The sequence below is a fragment of the Eucalyptus grandis genome, chromosome 10 (assembly GCF_016545825.1).
Source record: "Eucalyptus grandis isolate ANBG69807.140 chromosome 10, ASM1654582v1, whole genome shotgun sequence".
NCBI lineage: Eukaryota > Viridiplantae > Streptophyta > Magnoliopsida > Myrtales > Myrtaceae > Eucalyptus > Eucalyptus grandis.
In genome coordinates this window covers 37,659,108-37,677,633 of record NC_052621.1, presented here as the reverse complement: position 1 = coordinate 37,677,633, position 18,526 = coordinate 37,659,108, and the positions used below count along the sequence as shown (strand labels likewise).

The 18,526-nt window shown below is 40.9% G+C and overlaps 3 protein-coding genes and 1 pseudogene across 11 annotated transcripts; 2 read left to right on the top strand and 2 right to left on the bottom strand.

Annotated features, from left to right (window-relative positions):
* Nucleotides 1-15: 15 nt before the first annotated feature.
* On the bottom strand, nucleotides 16-7,437 carry LOC104423214. 9 transcript variants are annotated; one of them, XM_018863933.2, is made up of 13 exons: nucleotides 6,888-7,437; nucleotides 5,732-5,935; nucleotides 5,426-5,607; nucleotides 4,242-4,368; nucleotides 3,965-4,162; nucleotides 2,395-2,461; nucleotides 1,955-2,331; nucleotides 1,642-1,709; nucleotides 1,420-1,471; nucleotides 1,048-1,131; nucleotides 889-950; nucleotides 718-792; nucleotides 16-640 (listed from the first exon to the last, which is right to left on the bottom strand). In XM_018863933.2, the coding sequence occupies exons 1-13, from the start codon at nucleotides 7,047-7,049 to the stop codon at nucleotides 424-426; spliced, it is 1,875 nt and encodes a 624-aa protein (XP_018719478.2). In that variant the 5' UTR covers nucleotides 7,050-7,437; the 3' UTR covers nucleotides 16-423. The 9 variants fall into 9 exon arrangements, with proteins under 9 accessions (XP_018719478.2, XP_018719479.2, XP_018719476.2 ...); XM_018863934.2 differs by having other exon boundaries at nucleotides 1,955-2,313; XM_018863931.2 differs by having other exon boundaries at nucleotides 1,955-2,461.
* Nucleotides 7,438-9,850: 2,413 nt separating this feature from the next.
* On the top strand, nucleotides 9,851-10,748 carry LOC104424194 (annotated as a pseudogene).
* Nucleotides 10,749-13,772: 3,024 nt separating this feature from the next.
* On the top strand, nucleotides 13,773-16,766 carry LOC104423212 (aquaporin NIP6-1). The gene is made up of 5 exons (XM_010035701.3): nucleotides 13,773-14,195; nucleotides 14,285-14,509; nucleotides 14,599-14,799; nucleotides 15,555-15,616; nucleotides 16,281-16,766. The coding sequence occupies exons 1-5, from the start codon at nucleotides 13,968-13,970 to the stop codon at nucleotides 16,459-16,461; spliced, it is 897 nt and encodes a 298-aa protein (XP_010034003.1). The 5' UTR covers nucleotides 13,773-13,967; the 3' UTR covers nucleotides 16,462-16,766.
* Nucleotides 16,030-18,505, bottom strand: LOC104423213. Its single transcript, XM_010035702.3, is given in 3 exon segments — nucleotides 16,030-16,399; nucleotides 17,907-18,313; nucleotides 18,316-18,505. Coding segments are annotated over 2 exon segments (348 nt in total). The 5' UTR covers nucleotides 18,418-18,505; the 3' UTR covers nucleotides 16,030-16,399; nucleotides 17,907-18,067.
* Between the last annotated feature and the right edge of the window lie 21 nt (nucleotides 18,506-18,526).

Sequence of the window (18,526 nt, the reverse complement as noted above, 5' to 3'; positions counted from 1 at the left end):
TATTATTACCAGGGATCAAGAAAACTGGGGATGTATCATAACGGAGGCCTCCCCAACCATGCAGGGAGAAAGAGAGCGAGTAACATGACTAAGGAACTGATCCACACTTCTAGCTTCCCAAAGAATGAATAAATACAAATTCCATTTCTAGGCCATATGAAATGAACATGAGCCATTTCTCTTCCAAGCCTCACAAATACTTGCATTTCTGTCATTGCAGACATTTCCAGGAGCAATGACAGATCACCGATGCCTATACGAGGGCCAAAAGACTACAAGCTCTTGCACCTAGACCTCTATACTTTGCATAAGGAGCCAAACTTGTAAGATCTTGCACATTACTTCTAGTAATCCTACCACTACAAAAAGCTATTCTACTTCCTAAGCAGCCTCAAAATTTTCCAAGCCGATGACGACAAAGCTTCACTTCTGCCACCAAGGTCTAGGAGGGCTAGCTTCAGGAGTTGAATCATCTGACGAACTTGAGCTAGGATATTTTTGCTGGACATCGTTGGACCGGACCCTGAGCTCATATAAGTTATCTTCAGTGCTCTCATCATCACTGGACTCATCTCTACCCACATTTTGATTCCCAAACTGTGGAACTATAACTTCTGGGACTCTGGAGGAAGCTTCAGCCCTGGAATGAAAGCACTGGAGATCAGCCTCTACTCAAGCGAAGCAAACAGCAATAGATGTACAGTATCCAAATCAGACCTTTCAATGTTCTGTTTGATCATTAATTTCCTCGGTAAGTGTGACTTCTTGCTGCTGCCCTTTTTGTATTCCCGCCTGACGGAAATCAGAAACCAAACAAAATAGGTGATATCACCATGCAACCCAAGAAGTGAATGCAGGCAAAGATATTGAGTGAAAGGCAAAACTCACTTGACAGGTGAAGATTTGACAGGTGAAGATTCGGGTTTCAGGAGATCAGCCTCCCATCGCTGCTAGAAAACACCCAAAAGAGCACATTACATGGCAATTAGTTTTAAGTTTCAAACTTGTGAGTAAACATACAGAGCACAACTTAAAGTGAACACTTACTTCATCTGGCAAATCATCCTCAACGAACTCCCACCGTTCCTTGTGAAGGTTTAATGTTTCTGTGTCCCCGTCATCGTACAAGACCTACAGTCCACAATCAGGTGACATACACTTCAATATGAAAGAACATTCGATTGCCAGATTGCAAGGGGTAGGAGCAAAGTTAGGAGGCAGTGACTAGCAGCACAAGGGACAAGATAGACGAGTTCAGAAAATGTCTTTTTTCAAAGAAACCCTTCGGACTGGTATTGAGGATAACCACAGGAAATATTGATCTGCACCATCCAGATGGATACAAGAAGCTGACTGAACTGATAAGAACAGATGGTAAATGTCAGTTGAAGAAGTTTCAACATATGAAAATCATCTCACCTTGTGCCTCTTCCTAAACGGGTCATAAGATTGAACAACACCATGATAAAACCTGTAAAACAAGCAATAGGAAGTAATTGATAATTACCCTTAGTGCTAGTGACCATCAGAATAAAGCAACAGCAGTAGAAAGTGCAAGATTAAGAAGATTGAGAAAGAAACAAACATGCAAAACCCAAATGATCATGTAATATCCCAAAGTGAAGGTCCTCGAGTACTCACATCTCGTCCAATGGCCACCAAACCTTTATTTTCCGACCCACTAATCGTCTGCCAGGCACCCCAGACCCCTGAATAAAGTCAATAAAGGAATTTTGAATTTGTGAAAATCAAACTGAGGTGAAAAGAATATGCTGCGCAGCTAGAGAGAGAGAGAGAGAGAGAGAGAAGCAGCTCCAGACCTTTTGATGACTATATAAAAAAGTTCAACAAAACTTTTTGGATATACTTCAGTATGTTGATCCAAAAAAGGGAAAACTTCACAATTAAGAAAAGATAATAAAAGTACAGCATCAAACCAAAATTACAAATATACCTCTGATACGGCCTTGTTAAAATTGCTCATCCTTCCCCCAACTATCGAGAGCTTTGATTTTTTCCCTGCAAGATCCCTAGCGACCAGAGCTTCCCCATCACAAGCAACGGTGGTCTCACCCGCATCTGGTTCAACATTCACCTTTTGCGGGGTTCTTCTCTTTCTCGAAGAAATTTTAGGGGCAGCTGAAAGATTATGTCCATTCGAATGGACTTTCCGACGACCAGATTTTTGCCTATTTACACGTAGCCAAGAGAGTTTGTAGCCTTCATCAGGGTTCATCAATTTGTTTGGCTTCGGTTCCCTTTTCTTCGGAATCGCCTCAAAGTCAATTTCTAGCTCAGTTGAACCCTTGGAATCTGCAGAATCAGCGTCGTCTGTAGATGTTTTAGCAACAGGAACAATGTCGGGGAAAAGAAGGGCAGCAGCATCACTCATACTCGATCCAGGAGCACTATCCAGATCAGGAACAACTTCTCCAGGGGAAAACACAAGCCCATGAGCTGCCTGATGGAAAAAAGTCGAATGAGACAATAATGATTTTCTTCAGCCATTTACAAGGTTCAGTTCAGCCAAGGGGAAACGATAATGAGGGAAAGGACTACCAGATAGAGAGAAAGCCTACTGAAATGAAGAAAATTGGCACTATTTGTTTCGCGAAAAATATTTTCCAGGGAAACATTTTCCTCGTTTTCTAGCATTTGGTTTGCTTTGGGAAACATGTCAATGGAAAAGTATGCTTAAATTCAAGAAAACAATTTCCTCTTTAAAAAATCAGAAATAACTTTCCAAAATAAGACTAGATATCAACACTTGGGCCCGAAACTCTAAGCTTGGGCATGGACACCCCACTGCTAATTCCCAGGTCCAAGACCAAGTCTCCAGCATCTGGGCTTGAGTCCATCATAGCTGAGCCCATAACCCCAGTGCCTGAGTATGGATCCCTGGCGCCCTCGCTCGAATGCATCAAGGCAAAGGGGGGGGGGACCCGCCCCAAGTCCATCAAGGCCGGGCCCAAAGCCCCAAAGCCCCAAAGCCCGTGTCTCATACCTGCCACCTAGGCCCGAGTCCACAAAGGCCAAGCACGAGATCCCAGTACCCAAACTCAGATCCCAACACTTGGGCTTGGGTCCACGAAGGTCATGCCCAAGTCCATAGAGATTGGGCTCAAGACCACGGTGCCCATGCTCCGGTCAATCAAGGCACCCAGGTCAGGGTCTATCGCGGCCAAACCAAGGACTATAGTGCTCGTACCTGGTTCCCTGGCTGCCCATGCACAAGTTACTAGCGCCCAAATGATGTCCGTCTATTTAGGAAAATCAAATCCAATTTTTCCAAACCAAACGACGAAAAAATATTTTCTAGTGTGTTTTTTACGTTTCAGCCAACACACCAAAAAAAATTGTCATTTTCCTGAAAAATAACTTTTCAGAGAACATTTTCAAGAAATGTCATATTTTCCATAAAACAAACGAAGTCTAAATGAGGGACTTGAACATTAACAGCCAACCCTAGAGGGCTCATTAGACAAATGGTGGAAATGAGTACATATCGTCATACTTCTCTATTGACCTTTTGTACTTTGTCTCGAGTCTTTTACCTACTTTTGTATTTTGTCTAAAGTCTTTTCTGGCTCATACAGCCACTTAATATGGCATGAAGCACCTCAACATGCATGAACGACAGAAAGATGCACAAAGCTAGACATGAGGACAATTCCAAGAAATCAAGCCCCGTAAATCAGCTTTTGTACAGCAAAGCAAAGCATTGTATATACACCATCCAAGAGAACAACAATGAGATGAAAGAGCCAAAGTAAAACATTTCAAAATTTTGGCAGCTTATCATAGGCAATGGAAAATCTTTATCGGAAAAGACAATAAACAGTCAGCACCTAAGTTCCATTTTATCTAGAACCTTATTTCATGGGAGGATGGCAAATCAGAAGCAATACGATTATATTCAGCATCAAGAGAAAGGATGGGGTCCTATAAAAATCAAGAGACGCACCACAGGTTGTGAAGAACCATTAGCATAATTACTCTCCATCGTTGTAGGCTTCTTTTCACATATGGAAGCCACAACAGGAGAGTAATCATCCACAGTGGTGCCATTGGATTGCACTACTCCATGAAGAACAGGTCCAAGCTTAGCTGCACACCTGGCGATGAGCCTCTCTCCAAGCTTCCAACACAAAGGTGCAACGTTCTAAATGACGGTATACACCCCATCAGAAACTAAAGCACACAGAAACCACACTAATGGCAGAAAGGACCAAGACAATTACCTTATTTTCTTTTAGAACACTAGCAAGAAGAGGACTGAGAAGCCCCAAGGAGATCTCCTCACTTTCACCAAGAATGTCCATCATGATTTGCTCCACAGCCCACAGTACATCTTCAGTGGGATCCGACCTTGACCAAGAAGAGATCATAAAAAAATGACAGCGTATCAAAGGTGAACACTACAGAGAAAAGAAAAAGGAGAAACAGTAGAAATATGTCGAGAACTATAATTTTATTCAAGTAAGCCATCAAATGAGAACATTGACAGAGTGTCCTATCAAAGAAATGTTGATATTTACACTAGAAAGTCACCTTTTTTCCCCAACATGAATAGGATCACTACTTGATACACAATATACTACAAAATCCTTCCTTGAGGACTGCTTCCTTTTCATAAACATCCACTTGTATTTTCTTCATGCTCAAAACATCTTACTAGTTAAAGCATGTACTATTCTTGCCAAAGACGACAAAAAGTAAAAGGTGAACTTAATATTTCAATTGTTAGCATCAAAAAAAGCACATAAGAGCTAATATATGACAGAGAAATGGGAAGACAGAATAACAAAATAATGAAGGCACTGGCAGATAGATCCTAGAATCCACCTTCTCCAAAGAGGTAGGATTTGTTCTTGCCACCTTCCAACCCACCCCCAAAACCCCCATCCCAATATCAAAAGAAGAAGAAAGACTTTTTACTACTATTTCTTGCACTTCAAGTTTTGGATTTTAGGATAACCCAGCCACGATCAGCTTAAGACCAAATCTTTAGTGCAGACCCCACTTAATTGAGTTTAGCAGGAAAATCTGTGCCTATATTACCAAACAGAAAGTCATAAGTACCAAGGAAAACCATGTGACCTTGTTAACCAGATTTTTGTCCAACCACAAAAGGAACCTACCTCATAGATTAGCCTTGATGAATGTAATCAGCAAATATCATGGCATCATGCTCAACATATTTGAGTCAAAAGTAAGGTTAATGGATAAAAAGACAAGCAAAATTTCTTCAGTCAACTCGAAGGACTCAGAAGAGCAATGCTATCCTCTAGAATATCAGTCAGTCCAAAAGACTCACTTATATTCTCATCAATAAAAGAGCTTTCAGTCTCTCAAAATAAGTCCAATTATTATACAAAAGTGAGAAAATAAGTTAGTTAACAAATGTATCCAGTGAGCCTTTTACCTAATGATTGCCCAGAAATTTTGGAACATCTGGACTACCAGCGCATTGCATTGAAGGTCAAGCATAAGAAGGCATGCTCTGACCCTTGCAACAGTCTCAAGAATGGACAGGACCTTTTCATAATATTGCATGGATGGCTGAGATAACTTAGAAAATGCCTCCACAATTAACTCAAAAATCACCTGCACGTCAATGAAATGAATTGATACGAAAACCATTCAATACTAACACGCCAATTTTAAGTAACATGAAAAGTGTTGGCTGCATCAAAATAGCCATTTCAAAGTAGGATATCAGATATTACACCTTCATCTGGTCATCATTGTACGGTTCTTGAGGCGCACTTATCCTCAGAACCTCACTAAAGCAATATGTTACAGAAACCCTAACACCCTCAACAGAATGTTTCAAAAGAGAATCAGCAATTAGTGCCTTCATAAGTGGAAGAAGGGAATCTTGGAGAGGGTCTGACGGTCCTTGCTCCATGTTAGCTAACAGATACTCAGCATCCTGAAATGCAGTTGAACATGTAAGTCATGGTAATAACATTAGCTGATAAGAGAAATCCTTCCAAAATCACAAGAAGAAAAGGCACACTCATTGAAAATAGTAAAGCAGTGGATAAGTGATGTCAATGAACAAATAAAAAAATCATCAAGTGTACGAGGGGGATGAAAAATCAAATAAGCAACGGAGTTTTAAAACTCATGGGGGCACAAACATCATTAATCGTGCAAAGAAGCAAATGTTAAAGAAACATTAAGCACAACAAGCAATGTAAGTAAAGCATTCGTGCCTCCACTGCAAAGGAAAAATAAATAAAAGATAAAACACCATATCTGATATTTTATGGTCCGGAACAGAGCTTGATAGCCATTATACGACCTTAAGGTAGAACATAGATATTAACTGAATCTAGACCTCCAAGTAAAACTTTATCTACCAGATAACTTAGCGTATCTGCCACAATTATTTCCTGATGATTCTTGACATGTCCCAACTGCCAGCGGTTAGCAAGAGAAGACCCAGCAAGACAGCAAGGGGGCATTTGACACATGATAATTAACAAATGAGTAACTAGAAGTACAAAATTAGTATATTTCACCCAAAAATGCACCATATGAATTGCCGCAATGGGGACTGAATACATAACGTCAGATGACAAGAAACATCATACGTAGCCAAAAGGCGATCAAATGAGCCTAAAGCTGCAATCTTGGAAGGACAAGGACACAATCTACAAAACCATGTGAAGAATCATTATATGTGATACAAAAGAATGATGGAACAAATTCAGAAGAGAAATGGCAATCAGTTCCAAAGGCAAAGAACGCCGACGAGTAATTCAGGGCAACTACCAAGCAGCACCAAACAGCTATTCAAACACCATCGAGCTATATCCCAACGAGCACAGCACACGCAAGAAAACCCAATGCAAGTGAGGCCAAGAAACACTGCACACCAGATCATCATATGCGAATGCATGAATGGGCAAATTGGGCAACCATACTTCGAGGAGAGCGAGCAGCTCATCGCCAGAAGAAGGGGCATTGAGGAGGCCATTGCCAACCCATCTGAGCTTGGCTTCCAAGCTCCTCTCGAACGAGGAAGAAGAGGACGCCATTTCTCTCTCTCCTCACCTGCAGCGGTCACTCACGCACGCACGCACTCTCACGCTCAAAGAAACACAAAGATCGGCGATGTTCTCTTGCGGGCTTCGCGGGTAGAGCAATCCGAAACTCATGGTGCGTTCTAAAGGCGAAAATCAAAACTGGGCAACTCGAGAGCAAGAGTGGGGAGGCAGCGATTGGGGATTCGAGGCGTAGTGCAGACCATGCAGGCTGATGCAACCAAGAACGGAATTGAGGAACACCCGAATTCGGATTCCGCCAATACTATGAATTTGGTCTGAATTCTTGGGCTTCGAATCCGCTCCCATTTTTGGTTCCTCGGCCGGCTCCTCCTCCGACTGTGGCACTGTGCTCTTCATTGGCGCTTTCACGTTTGCTTCTTTCGAGTGACCAAATAATAAAAATAAGAGCTTTCAAAGGTATATGTCAAATCTTGGGGACTTTGGAATTTTGGAGGACATATAATTCACTTGCCATTTTATTTCCTTCTTAGTTTTTTCCCTAGGATTTTGTGCTTAGTCGCCCCCCTTAATCACTAAAAATGTTCAACTCTATGCCCATCACTTAATTTTATCTTTTAAAATCGTTATGTAACAAGATAGGTGTCGTAATCATACTATATGATCCGATATTTGACCACTTACCATTTGTTTAGTAATTGGTCATGTTTCGACATAATTTTAATAAAACCAACATCATTTCATTTCCTTTTAAAAACGATATGATATGGCTATGAAATGACATCGTTTCCCTCTAGTAACTCAAGTAACAACGTTGATTTGATTTCCAATTTCATGTCCACTTCTTTTTTACTTTTGTTGTCCATGCAAGTGGTTCCATAAGATTTTTAATGTTTGTTTGGGAAGAAACACTATGAATAAGGTCACATTGGTCACATTAATATAAGTTTGGATTTTTTTTTAGTGTGAATAAGAAGTTTAAGGTAGTGATATTGCAATAGGAATAGTATAGTATTTTTTGTGGAAATAACTCGGAATATGACTATTACGGTGACTTTACATGGCATAAAAAGAGTTTGGGATATTAGCATCACAACAAAAATAATTTAGAGTTTTTAGTAGTATTAATAATTTTTTTTTTTTTTTAAAAAGGTGAAGGCTAATGCACCCCAACTTTGGCTCTATATAGACCTTAAGAAGTTGAAAATGACAAATATACCCACATTATGGATCCCGCGATCCCCCTGGAGGCCGCGGCACAGGCATTCTCCCGATGCCTCACTCTGCTCCCATCGCCCCACGCTCGTTGTCGGAGGCTGTCGCCGAGCAGACCATCATGGATCGAGCTTGCCCCCATTTCATTGCACCCTACACACTTCCGTTTGCACGGACTTGCGCCCTACAAACTCCGCTTGCACGGACTTTTTTTTTTTTTTTGGTCAAACGCTTGCACGAACTTACTGGGAGTAGAAATGATCAGTTTTCAGTCTGATCCAATTTTCCTTAAAAATCGAAAACCAAACTGGGAGGATCGGTTCCCATTTTTTGGGACCGAGAACTAGAATAGACAATCTTAAGATTAGAATTCAAACCGGACCAACTGGTTTGATCAAATCCAATAGAATTGGCTATTTACAAAAAAGAATTTTAAAAAATTAAAAAAAAAACTAGAGTTATTACAATTTTATGATTTATTGTCACTTAAAAATATAAAAATATATAGAGTTAGTTCGGCTTGGTGCGGTTTTCTCCTAGAATCGGGAACCAAATCGACACTCTAGGGGATTGGACCAAATCAGTCGATTCAGTTCAGTCCGAGCAATTCTTGATCAAGGCAGTCCGATATGCTCACTCCTAGCTAGGACTTATTGGGAAACCCGCACTATGGGTACTTCTGTCATTGTGATTTCTTAGGGTGTGTACAGAGCTAAAATAGGGGTGGGCAATGGGCATGGCTCAAGACAGAAGAAAAACCCGGGAACAAATGAAACATGACAGCAACATCAAAAATTTGATTATTCAAACAGAACACAAAAGCTGTCTTAAAATTTGGTTCTCCGCGTCTCATAAACGCCTTCAAATGAACATGCTCTTGAGAGAGAGAGGGAGGGAGGGGGAGGCCATTCGTTTCCTATCTCCGTTCCTCTCTCTGTTCTTCCTCTCCGCTATCGCCAATCTTTTCCAGCTCGTGTTCGCTGCGTCGACCCCTCTATCGATCCCTTTGGAAGGTCGCTTTCAATAACCGGGCATGTTCCAACTCTGTTGTTCGACATGCTGTCCATGTTCTTGCGTTGGATTTGGCTTTTTTTACTTTCCGGAGCATGTTGGGTGTCCATCAATTTTGTTGGTCGTATATAAAGTATAGACCTTTACGTGACCTTTTGCAGATTCGGTTCGACCCAATAGGCTTTCGGATAAGCCTGAATTTTTCTTTTTCAGGTTGATTGTATAAGTCTTTGTTTAGAGCGTGCATGATAAAATTTCTACTTCTTTGTTTTTCTATTCCCCGAACAGGTTTGGAATAAAAATTCGTGTGGTAACGCAATTTGATTTTTCTATTTTGAAATAAATTTATATTCCAAAAATAGATTTGAAGAATAAATCGAAAATTTAAAATTTTTAACTTCTCAATTTTTATTTCAGAAATTGAGAAATCAATTTCTGGCCAGAAATCAATTTTTGTTCTAGAAATCAATTTTTGTTCCAGAAATTTTGTCATGTACACTCTTAAAGACCTGAAATTTCGTCCATTTCGGCTTCATTTATGCCTTAAAGGGACGTTGCTATTGCCCAAGAGTGACTCAATTCATATCCGCAAGGTTTGTAACGATAACATGTGCACTCTTAGAGACCTGAAATTTCATCCATTTCAGCTTCATTTATGCCTTAAAGGGACGTCGCTGTTGCCCAAGAGTGACTCGATTCATATCCGCAAGGTTTGTAACGATAACCTTGAGCAAGAATTTGAGCTAATCCGCGCAATTGTCAACGATTATTTGTACATCGCCATGGATACCGAGTTCCCTGGTGTTGTTCTCCGCCCTGTGGGCAGTTTCCAGAGCCCAAATGACTACCACTACCAAACATTGAAGGACAATGTCAATCTGCTGAAGCTGATTCGGTTGGGTCTCACGCTCTTCGATGAGAAAGAGAACTTGCCAACTTGCAGGACGGATAAGTATCGCATATGGCAATTCAACCTTCGGGAATTCAATTGACTGAGGATGTCTTCGCAAGTGATTCCATCGAGCTTCTCAAGCAGTGTGGCATAGATTTCAGGAAGAACAATGAGAAGGGCGTTGACGCAGCGCAATTTGGGGAGTTATTGATGTCATCTGGCATCGTGCTGAATGATAGCGTTTATTGGGTGACTTTCCGTGGTGGTTATGATTTTACTTGCTCAAGCTGTTGACGTGTCAGGATTTGCCCAACACGCAATCCGAATTCTTTAAATTGACAGACATGTATTTCCTGATGTTATATGACATCAAGCACCTGATGAAGTTCTGCAATAGTCTTCATGGAGGTCTGAACAAGCTCGCGGAGTTGTTAGAAAAGGAAAGAGCGGGGATTTGTCACCAAGCTGGATCTGATAGTTTGTTGACATCCTGTACTTTTAGAAAATCGAACGACAATTTCTTTAAAGGATCACTGGAGAAATATGCTGGTGTATTGTATGGTCTAGGTTTTCAAAATGAACAAAGTACACAACGAACATTAACTAGAATTTAGTAGAAGGGTTGTTTTTGAAGTTGTTTGTCCTACTTTGTCTTATGCAAATGCTGCTCTGTGAATTTTGGCAGAGTTTTGTTAGTTAAAATTTTCACCATTATCTTTTAGTTGTTTTGAAGTTCATAAGATAAGCTGGATTATAATTGCTTTTGGCTTTGGTACATATCAACAAAGCTTTTTCACTAGAACATGTTTGTGGAACAAATTATGTTCAGAACAAGGTCCTCTTGTGAGTGTAAAAATTATTTTTAAGAATACATGTTGACACAATATCTGAAAGTAAAATAACTGGCAAGATTTGCTGTACTCCTGGATTTTGAAATCTTCTTCTCCTGATGCCAAATGTACCATCTTCCGCTTCTCCATGACGTTGTGGAAGTATCATGTATCAATTTGTGTATTAGTGAATTCTGCAGATGATGAACAAGAAATGCATATAGCATATAGATACGCAACAATGAAACAGTTTGTACTACATGTTGGGCCAGCCACCCTTGCTATCTGTAGATCTTGCTGTCCGAAATGGTTTTTCTTGCATTCAGTTGTAGGGCTATATGTGATTTGTGTCCCCTTCTTTTGCTTCTTTGTGTGTCCTCCAGAAGTTTTATCAAGCAATTTTCTTGATATCTGATCGAGTAACCTATGAGGTTAAAACTTTTGAATGATATGTTAGAGAATATATATTCAAGTTCACTGAGCTGATAGCTAGAATGTTTATAAATGATATGCATCTTTGTTGTACTTGTCCTCAGGATTAAGAAATGCTAACTCATTTACCGTTTGGTCGTTTAAGGCATTGTTACGTTACTTTAATGTGACCAAACACATTAAAAAAAAGTTGTCATCCTTGCAGCGGGTAATTACAACTTTCAGGTCAAAGTTCTTGTTATCATTCTTTCTGGTGAACTTGTTGTCCTTTCTAAAACTTCTTTTTCTTTTGAGGTTTTGTTGTGCGCCCTCTCTGCTAGTTCCATCGAATGCCGTAATCTCTCAGTTCCAGCATGATTGAGTGCTGTGTTGAGCAATGGAATGCAATCATTCTGTGTACTTGTTGGGATAGGATGATTTTCCTTTTCTACCATTGAGTGTGACGGTGCCTTCTTTGCATTTGTTGCTGTTCTATATTCACTTATGCTGCCTATTTTCTCCCTGAAAATAGGTGGTTTTTAGCACCTCCCGATGTTTCATATGCAGTTAATGTTGAGGTTCTCAGTATAGCATCCAGGAACTTTAATGAAATTGTCCCATCCCTACAGAGCATGTTTGGCTCTATGATGTCGCCACATGAAAGAAAGAAATTTGTTTTAAAGGCCTCTTCTGTTCCAAAATGACTGGCTAACAATGGGTTTCATTTTCGATGCTTGATTTCATATTCCTCCTCCATTGTACAAAGCACAACAAAATCAATGTCCTTACAGGAATGCTCCTGGTGTTCTTTTTGTGCTACTGGTTGATTTGACAATAATCCTTTATTACTACACAGGATGTTCCTACAGTCTTGCACGATGTCAAAGCTTTGACGGAGACTGCAATCAAGTGAAAAGGGAATTTAAGGCACAGAGCTTTGATTTTAAGCTGAATTGAAGTCCAGGAGATGAGTGGAGAAGCAAACAGGTAATCTGGGGGTGGCCACACATCCTTGAATGAGGAGAATTTATGCCCCCCCTATGTTTAAAGTTCTTTTCTTAGGTAAGTAGGTATAAACGGTCTTCTCTTTTGATTCTCAAGGGATGTGATGTGCAACTAGAGAATGTTTCACTGAAGATACACGGAGCCACGACTGCTGCTATTAGCCATCAAGCCATGTAGATCCCACATGGACTCGACCATGGTCAAGCTGCCGGTAGTGGATTTCTAGTTTCGTAAGTCACGTCGTAATGGCTAGCGAGAGAACTGGGGATGGATCATTTTTCCGTCTCCATGGACGTTGTTTCCCAATATCATATCCATTTTTGTTACTTTGATTTAGTAATTCAGTTGGATTAAGATGCCTACCTCAAGCATTATGGTCTTTTCATTTGATGAATGGATTGTCGATGGTGAGGCACACTTAGTTTTTTGAATGCTAAATGAAAATATCATCTGATGAAAACCTTGTTGCAGAAAATAAGAAATTAGCTCAATACATGAGAGAGAACAGAAAATCATGAACGGCTCAATTTTGTTCTTAAGAAACATATTTCCAGAGGAGAGAGAACAAGAACATTATTTGCAAAGCTTGGCCTACTTTTTCCAGACCCGATATCATAATCAACGGTTGTCGACACATATGAGGATCTCAGTTTCTTACATGGACTGATGAGGAATAATTATTCTTGTACTTAAGATTCAAAATGTGTTAATTGGCATCTAATTCAGTTAGCTTTAGTACTTACAAATCTCAAGAATTGATTATAATCAAGTTTAATAAGGCACTTTGTTGTTTAATTTTTTCAATGGTCGACATCAGTCGTGGCCAGATCACATATGGTGTCCTTTGATTAACTATATTCAAGAGATGTTAGGTGCGCAATTTACGCTTCACACACTAGAAAAACAAAGATTCCCCTTAACTGATTGAACTTCTACATTGCGTGCATATGTCTAGAAGGACAGAAACTCGAAACTCAGTTTCCCATAGCAATTTTTTTTTTCTATCGCTAATATGATAGACGTAATCAATTACAGTTAAAAAAATAAAAATAATCCACATTTTTCATGTACTTGATGCAACCTTCAATTAATCCTCAAACGGCGATTGGCTGAATATTAACGCCCCGAAGAAAGCACAATCTGAGCCATATTCAACCAAGCAAATGCAAATAAAAAATCAAGGATGTCATCCAAATTTGGCTTTCCATAATTATGGCAGGTAAAGTGACAAATGCACGCGACATGATTGCGGAAAAACTTTCCAAGATCCGTCTCCCCCGCACATGCAACCAATAGCGAGCTAAAAGAAAATGAAGAACAGTCAAAAAAGCATATAACGAAAGATGTAAACAAGATAATTTACATGGCAACTCCCTCTCTCTCTCTCTCTCTCGCTTTCTTGGGATTCTCCAAGTCAACTATCTTCCTTCGTCTTTAAATACCTCAAACCAGAGTCATTGCTTTTCAAACTTCGTTCCAAACTAGTACCCCAAAGTTCAGTACTTGCCCACCTACTGGTTGTTGCATAAATTCTTCCCAAAAGAGTACTACTTACGGCTGATCTGAAGTGAAGTTGGAAACTGAAAAATGGAGAATGAGGAAGTCCCATCAGCCCCTTCAACTCCTGTAACTCCAGGCACTCCAGGAGCTCCACTCTTTGGAGGTGGTCAGAGGGCAGAGAGAAGTCATGGAAGGAAGTCACTTCTCAGGAACTGCTCAGGTTGCTTCACTGTGGAGGCTTGGTCCATGGAAGGAGGATTGCCCAGATCTCTGTCCAGCTCATTGCTACACCCGCCAGTTTCACTCGCAAGAAAGGTACTCGTTATGCAATGAGAATTCGACTTTTAATCTGACCCATTATTGTCATTGCCTTTTGTGAATCATGTGCCATTGCAAAAAATCAGGTGGGAGCAGAATTCATTGGCACCCTCATACTAGTATTTGCTGGAACAGCCACACCCATAGTGAACCAGAAGACTAATGGATCAGAGACGCTACTTGGCCTCGCTGCCTCCTCTGGCCTCGCCGTCATGATCGTGATACTCGCGGTCGGCCACATCTCTGGAGCCCATCTCAACCCGGCTCTCACCATTTCCTTTGCAGCTCTCAAGCACTTCCCTTGGAAACATGTATGGAAGTTACCAAGATATTCTAATTTACTAACACGAAAAATGTTCTGCAGGTACTGATGGTTTGCTCTAATTTCCTTCGGGTATAGGTGCCTGTTTACATCGGAGCACAGGCAGTGGCCTCGCTGTGTGCAGCGTTTGCGCTGAAAGGGATATTCTACCCGGTAATGGGTGGAGGAGTGACTGTTCCTTCGGCAGGTGTTAGTGATGGTCAAGCTTTTGCTCTGGAGTTTATCATCAGCTTCAACCTCATGTTGGTCGTCACTGCAGTGGCTACCGACACTAGAGCTGTAAGGGACTCTTCATGTTTGAATTACTCTCTTTTGTTTTGTCCGAAAACAGCCCTCACAAAAAAGCCATCCCAACTCCGAAAGAACAAGTAATCGGACTCATTGCCATCACTTTGTCCAGTCAGTCCTCATTTCGGTTCGAAGTGAAGGATTCTGTGAAGATGACCATCTTACTGACACTGCACATGATCTTTACATTCATGAATAGCTCCCTCATGGCATAAAAGTGACTATAGCATCAGTTATGGGGATGGATATTATTTCCTTATAGGTGTGCAGATCCGTGATTAGAGATACAACGTGCATTGTCCTCGATGCAATTATCTTCTTAGTTTAATCCGAGGAAAAGGAGACATCTTCTGTGTTTCCATTTTTAATTTCCTCGAAATCCACCGACAATGGTCAGATGCAAGGTGCCACTTTGGCAAGGTAATACCGCAAAGTAATTAAAAATCAAACCAGTGCAGAGATTGACCTCTCGGGCTCTCACGTGCCCATGGTAAAGAAATCAGGTATCTAAACAAAAGGCTTGCTCTTTCCTCCCTCTACAAACGAGGTCATTGAACAGTAATAGATGCAGCCATGCATGATCACTTGCACTTTCAATATTCCTCATCTCAAGTTCTCTTGTCTGCTGCTTGCTTCGCAAGTAAATCAAACACATGCACATATGAACAAGATGAAATGGAATGAAAGTTCCATTTACCTACCCATTGGCATGCTTAATCGATTTTCAATTGAAAATGTACACACAGGTTGGAGAGTTGGCGGGAATCGCAGTGGGAGCTACCGTTATGCTCAACATCCTTATCGCCGGGTAACTAGGAATTCTCAGTTGTTTTAAATCTTTAATTGGTTTAGGGAACTTTTGTTGTCCTCAATACATGCCACATAAATGCACACGAGTTCCAAGATTTTCACCACCAACTCAGCTTGTAAATCACCTTCAGATTAAGCCAAACAACAAGAAGAGAAAAATCAATCCGAACAGGCAAAATTAGGTATTGTCCATGCTTCTCTCGGTATGGAAATTTATTAGACCCCCGGAAATATTAACACCCCATAAGCATTGTGTGACCAACACAAAAGGTCTTTCCTGCATGCTGGGTATGTAATACCTTAACAATGCATCTCTGTGTATTTCAGGCAACAGGCAACGTTGATGTGTAAACACTGCTGTCTGTATGTTTCAAGACAAAATTACTCTTATCAAGCCAAAGGAGCTTGAGGGAAAAAAAAGAGAGCATGAAAGCATATTGATAGCAATAAGAATAAAAACCTCTCTTTGGGTACTGATGAATAAAAATGATAAAACTTACTTTTCGTCCTTAGCTCAAGCTCATACAGATTCATAAAACCACTAAAAGGGATAAGACTAACAAACCAGAGAAAGGAAAAAGAGAATATAGTTGAGTTGAAAACTATGGGACGTAGAACTCAATATCAGTCACAGGGGCATCTCCTTTTGTTTCATTGCACAGGCCAACCACAGGAGCTTCAATGAATCCAGCAAGGACATTGGGACCGGCCATAGCAGCAGGAAACTACAGAGCCATCTGGATTTACCTCACTGCCCCCATTCTCGGTGCGCTTTGTGGAGCTGGAATATACACTGCTGTTAAGTTGCCAGATGATGGAGGAAACAACCAGGGAAAGCCTTAAGACTTTTATGTAGATTCAGGAGGCGACAGGCAAACATAACACCATATTGCCACATTTAACAGAAACTCCGATAAAACAAGTATGACATAGATCAACAATATCTATTATGCACCGGCAACGTATATAGATGAAGCTAGCTATATTGCCTGTTAAGTTACTTTAATTGAGTTATTTTTTATTTTCAGAGTTTTATTTCTTTTTTACTTACATAAGGGTATAATGGTCATATACAATTTACATTTAATATAAACACAATGGGTATAGAGTTTCTGTTACACAGAAATCTACAGCCCTCTCTTTGTTTCTTTTACGTTCTCCTTCTCCTTCTCCTCCTCCTCCTCCTCTCTATTCCTTCTCTCTTCCTTCTTTCTCTCTTTCCACTTGATGCGGGTTCTCTGATCAGCTTTGTGACATTGCCCTCTGCATTTCTGTCTTACTTTATTCCTTTTTTGCTTCAAAACAGAATATTGGTCTGTAGCTACAGCGAAGAAAAATTATGCATACATTTGGACATTTGGCTTCTTGATCTATGTATTTGGGATCGAGAGGAATATATGCAATAGAATTATATTAGTCAACCATAACACAGTCATGAAACAGGCAAATCTTGTGCTTCCAGAGAGTAGATTGGTGATAATTGATTGATAATTATAGATTTCAACAATATTGCAGGTGAAATTCGCAATCTTTGCATGGTCTTAAACTATGCTTATGAGGCTTATAGAATTGATTACCATGCACAATCCATGTAGAATCTCACGCAGCTTTCTTGGGAACTCTACATGATTCTTAAGATATGATTACCAGGGTCTCAACAACAGTACAATACTATGAAACTACAAGTAAACTTTAGATGCATAGAGGAAGATTACAACCATTTTTTAAGTTAGGAAATGTATCAAGTACTCATCTGTACTCAACTGCCTTGCTTATGGAAGTCATGTATTGGAAAGAAAATATAAATGAATCAAGCAAACTTAGTCTGCTACAATAGATCACGCAATTAGGCTAGTAGTTGGCAATAGTCCCCCAACATCGATTGTTACAAATGCAAAGCTAACTTACTCGGCAGCGGAAAGAAAACCAAGCATCAAGCAATAACATCTGTATTGCCACGTCATTCAGCAAAAGAGCTAAATCTAAACCTCAGAATGCATTTGCTTGATTTTCATCTTACTTCAGAGAGTAACATCAGTTTTAACATCAGCTTTTGCGATCATCACTGGAACTTAAATCGATTTGAACCATGTCTCCATTTGAAAATAACTAACAAGCCAACACCTCCTGTAATTAGCTAAAGCATAGACTATACTCTGCTGTCTTAACAGGAACAAGATGAAAAAATCGAAGCTTTGTCCTAAAATTCTAAGCAACACAACATACTCGATGCCGCAAAAACAGGAGGAAGCTAAGCAGAAAGAGTTGGTATCCCGAATAGCACCCACCTCAAAATTCAAGCTTTCTTCGAATGCCTCGCCGAAAGATCCAGCATTTCAGAGCTTCAGAAATATCCTTCTCCGACGTAGCATTCAGATCGACATTAAAAGAAGGCCACAAATTATCCCCCAAAACGAAGCAATCGAACCCAGCTACCCGCTCAAACGAGTCAAACCATGGACGCAACACCGTGCTGACCCAATTCCGGCGCGGGTCGGGTCGAGGACCTGCGGCGGCAGAGGGAGAGGGCGGAGGCGGCGATGAGGACGCCCAGGACGTCGGCGAGGGCGTCCTTGGCGGAGGCGCCGTCGGAGGGGAAGACGCCGAGGTGGTCGGCGGCCTCCTTGGCGGCGCCGGCGAGGAGGGGAGGCGACGGATCCGACGAGGAGGAGCGGCGGCGGAGGAGGGAGGGGCGGGGGCGAGGGAGGCGAGGCGAGAGAAGAGGAGGGTGAGGGAGAGGCAGAAGAGGACGTGGTACAGCTTGTCGCGCGCCAGCCATGGGTCTTCGCGATCGACCATCGTCGGTCACGTCGTACTTCCAGCTGAAACTCCGGGATTTGAACGAGTGGAATGAAATGGCGACGAGAGGCATCTATATGAGAATGCCTTTACCTTTTCCTTTCCTTTC

Coding starts and splice junctions, on each gene's coding strand:
- LOC104423214 (XM_018863931.2), bottom strand. CDS start 7,049: ATGGCGTCCTCTTCTTCCTCGTTCGAGAGGAGCTTGGAAGCCAAGCTC. Junction 1,132..1,419: donor CGTTTAGGAAGAGGCACAAG/GTGAGATGATTT, acceptor TGTGGACTGTAG/GTCTTGTACGATGACGGGGA. Junction 951..1,047: donor AGGATGATTTGCCAGATGAA/GTAAGTGTTCAC, acceptor GGTGTTTTCTAG/CAGCGATGGGAGGCTGATCT.
- LOC104423212 (XM_010035701.3), top strand. CDS start 13,968: ATGGAGAATGAGGAAGTCCCATCAGCCCCTTCAACTCCTGTAACTCCA. Junction 14,196..14,284: donor CAGTTTCACTCGCAAGAAAG/GTACTCGTTATG, acceptor GCAAAAAATCAG/GTGGGAGCAGAATTCATTGG. Junction 15,617..16,280: donor CTCAACATCCTTATCGCCGG/GTAACTAGGAAT, acceptor TTCATTGCACAG/GCCAACCACAGGAGCTTCAA.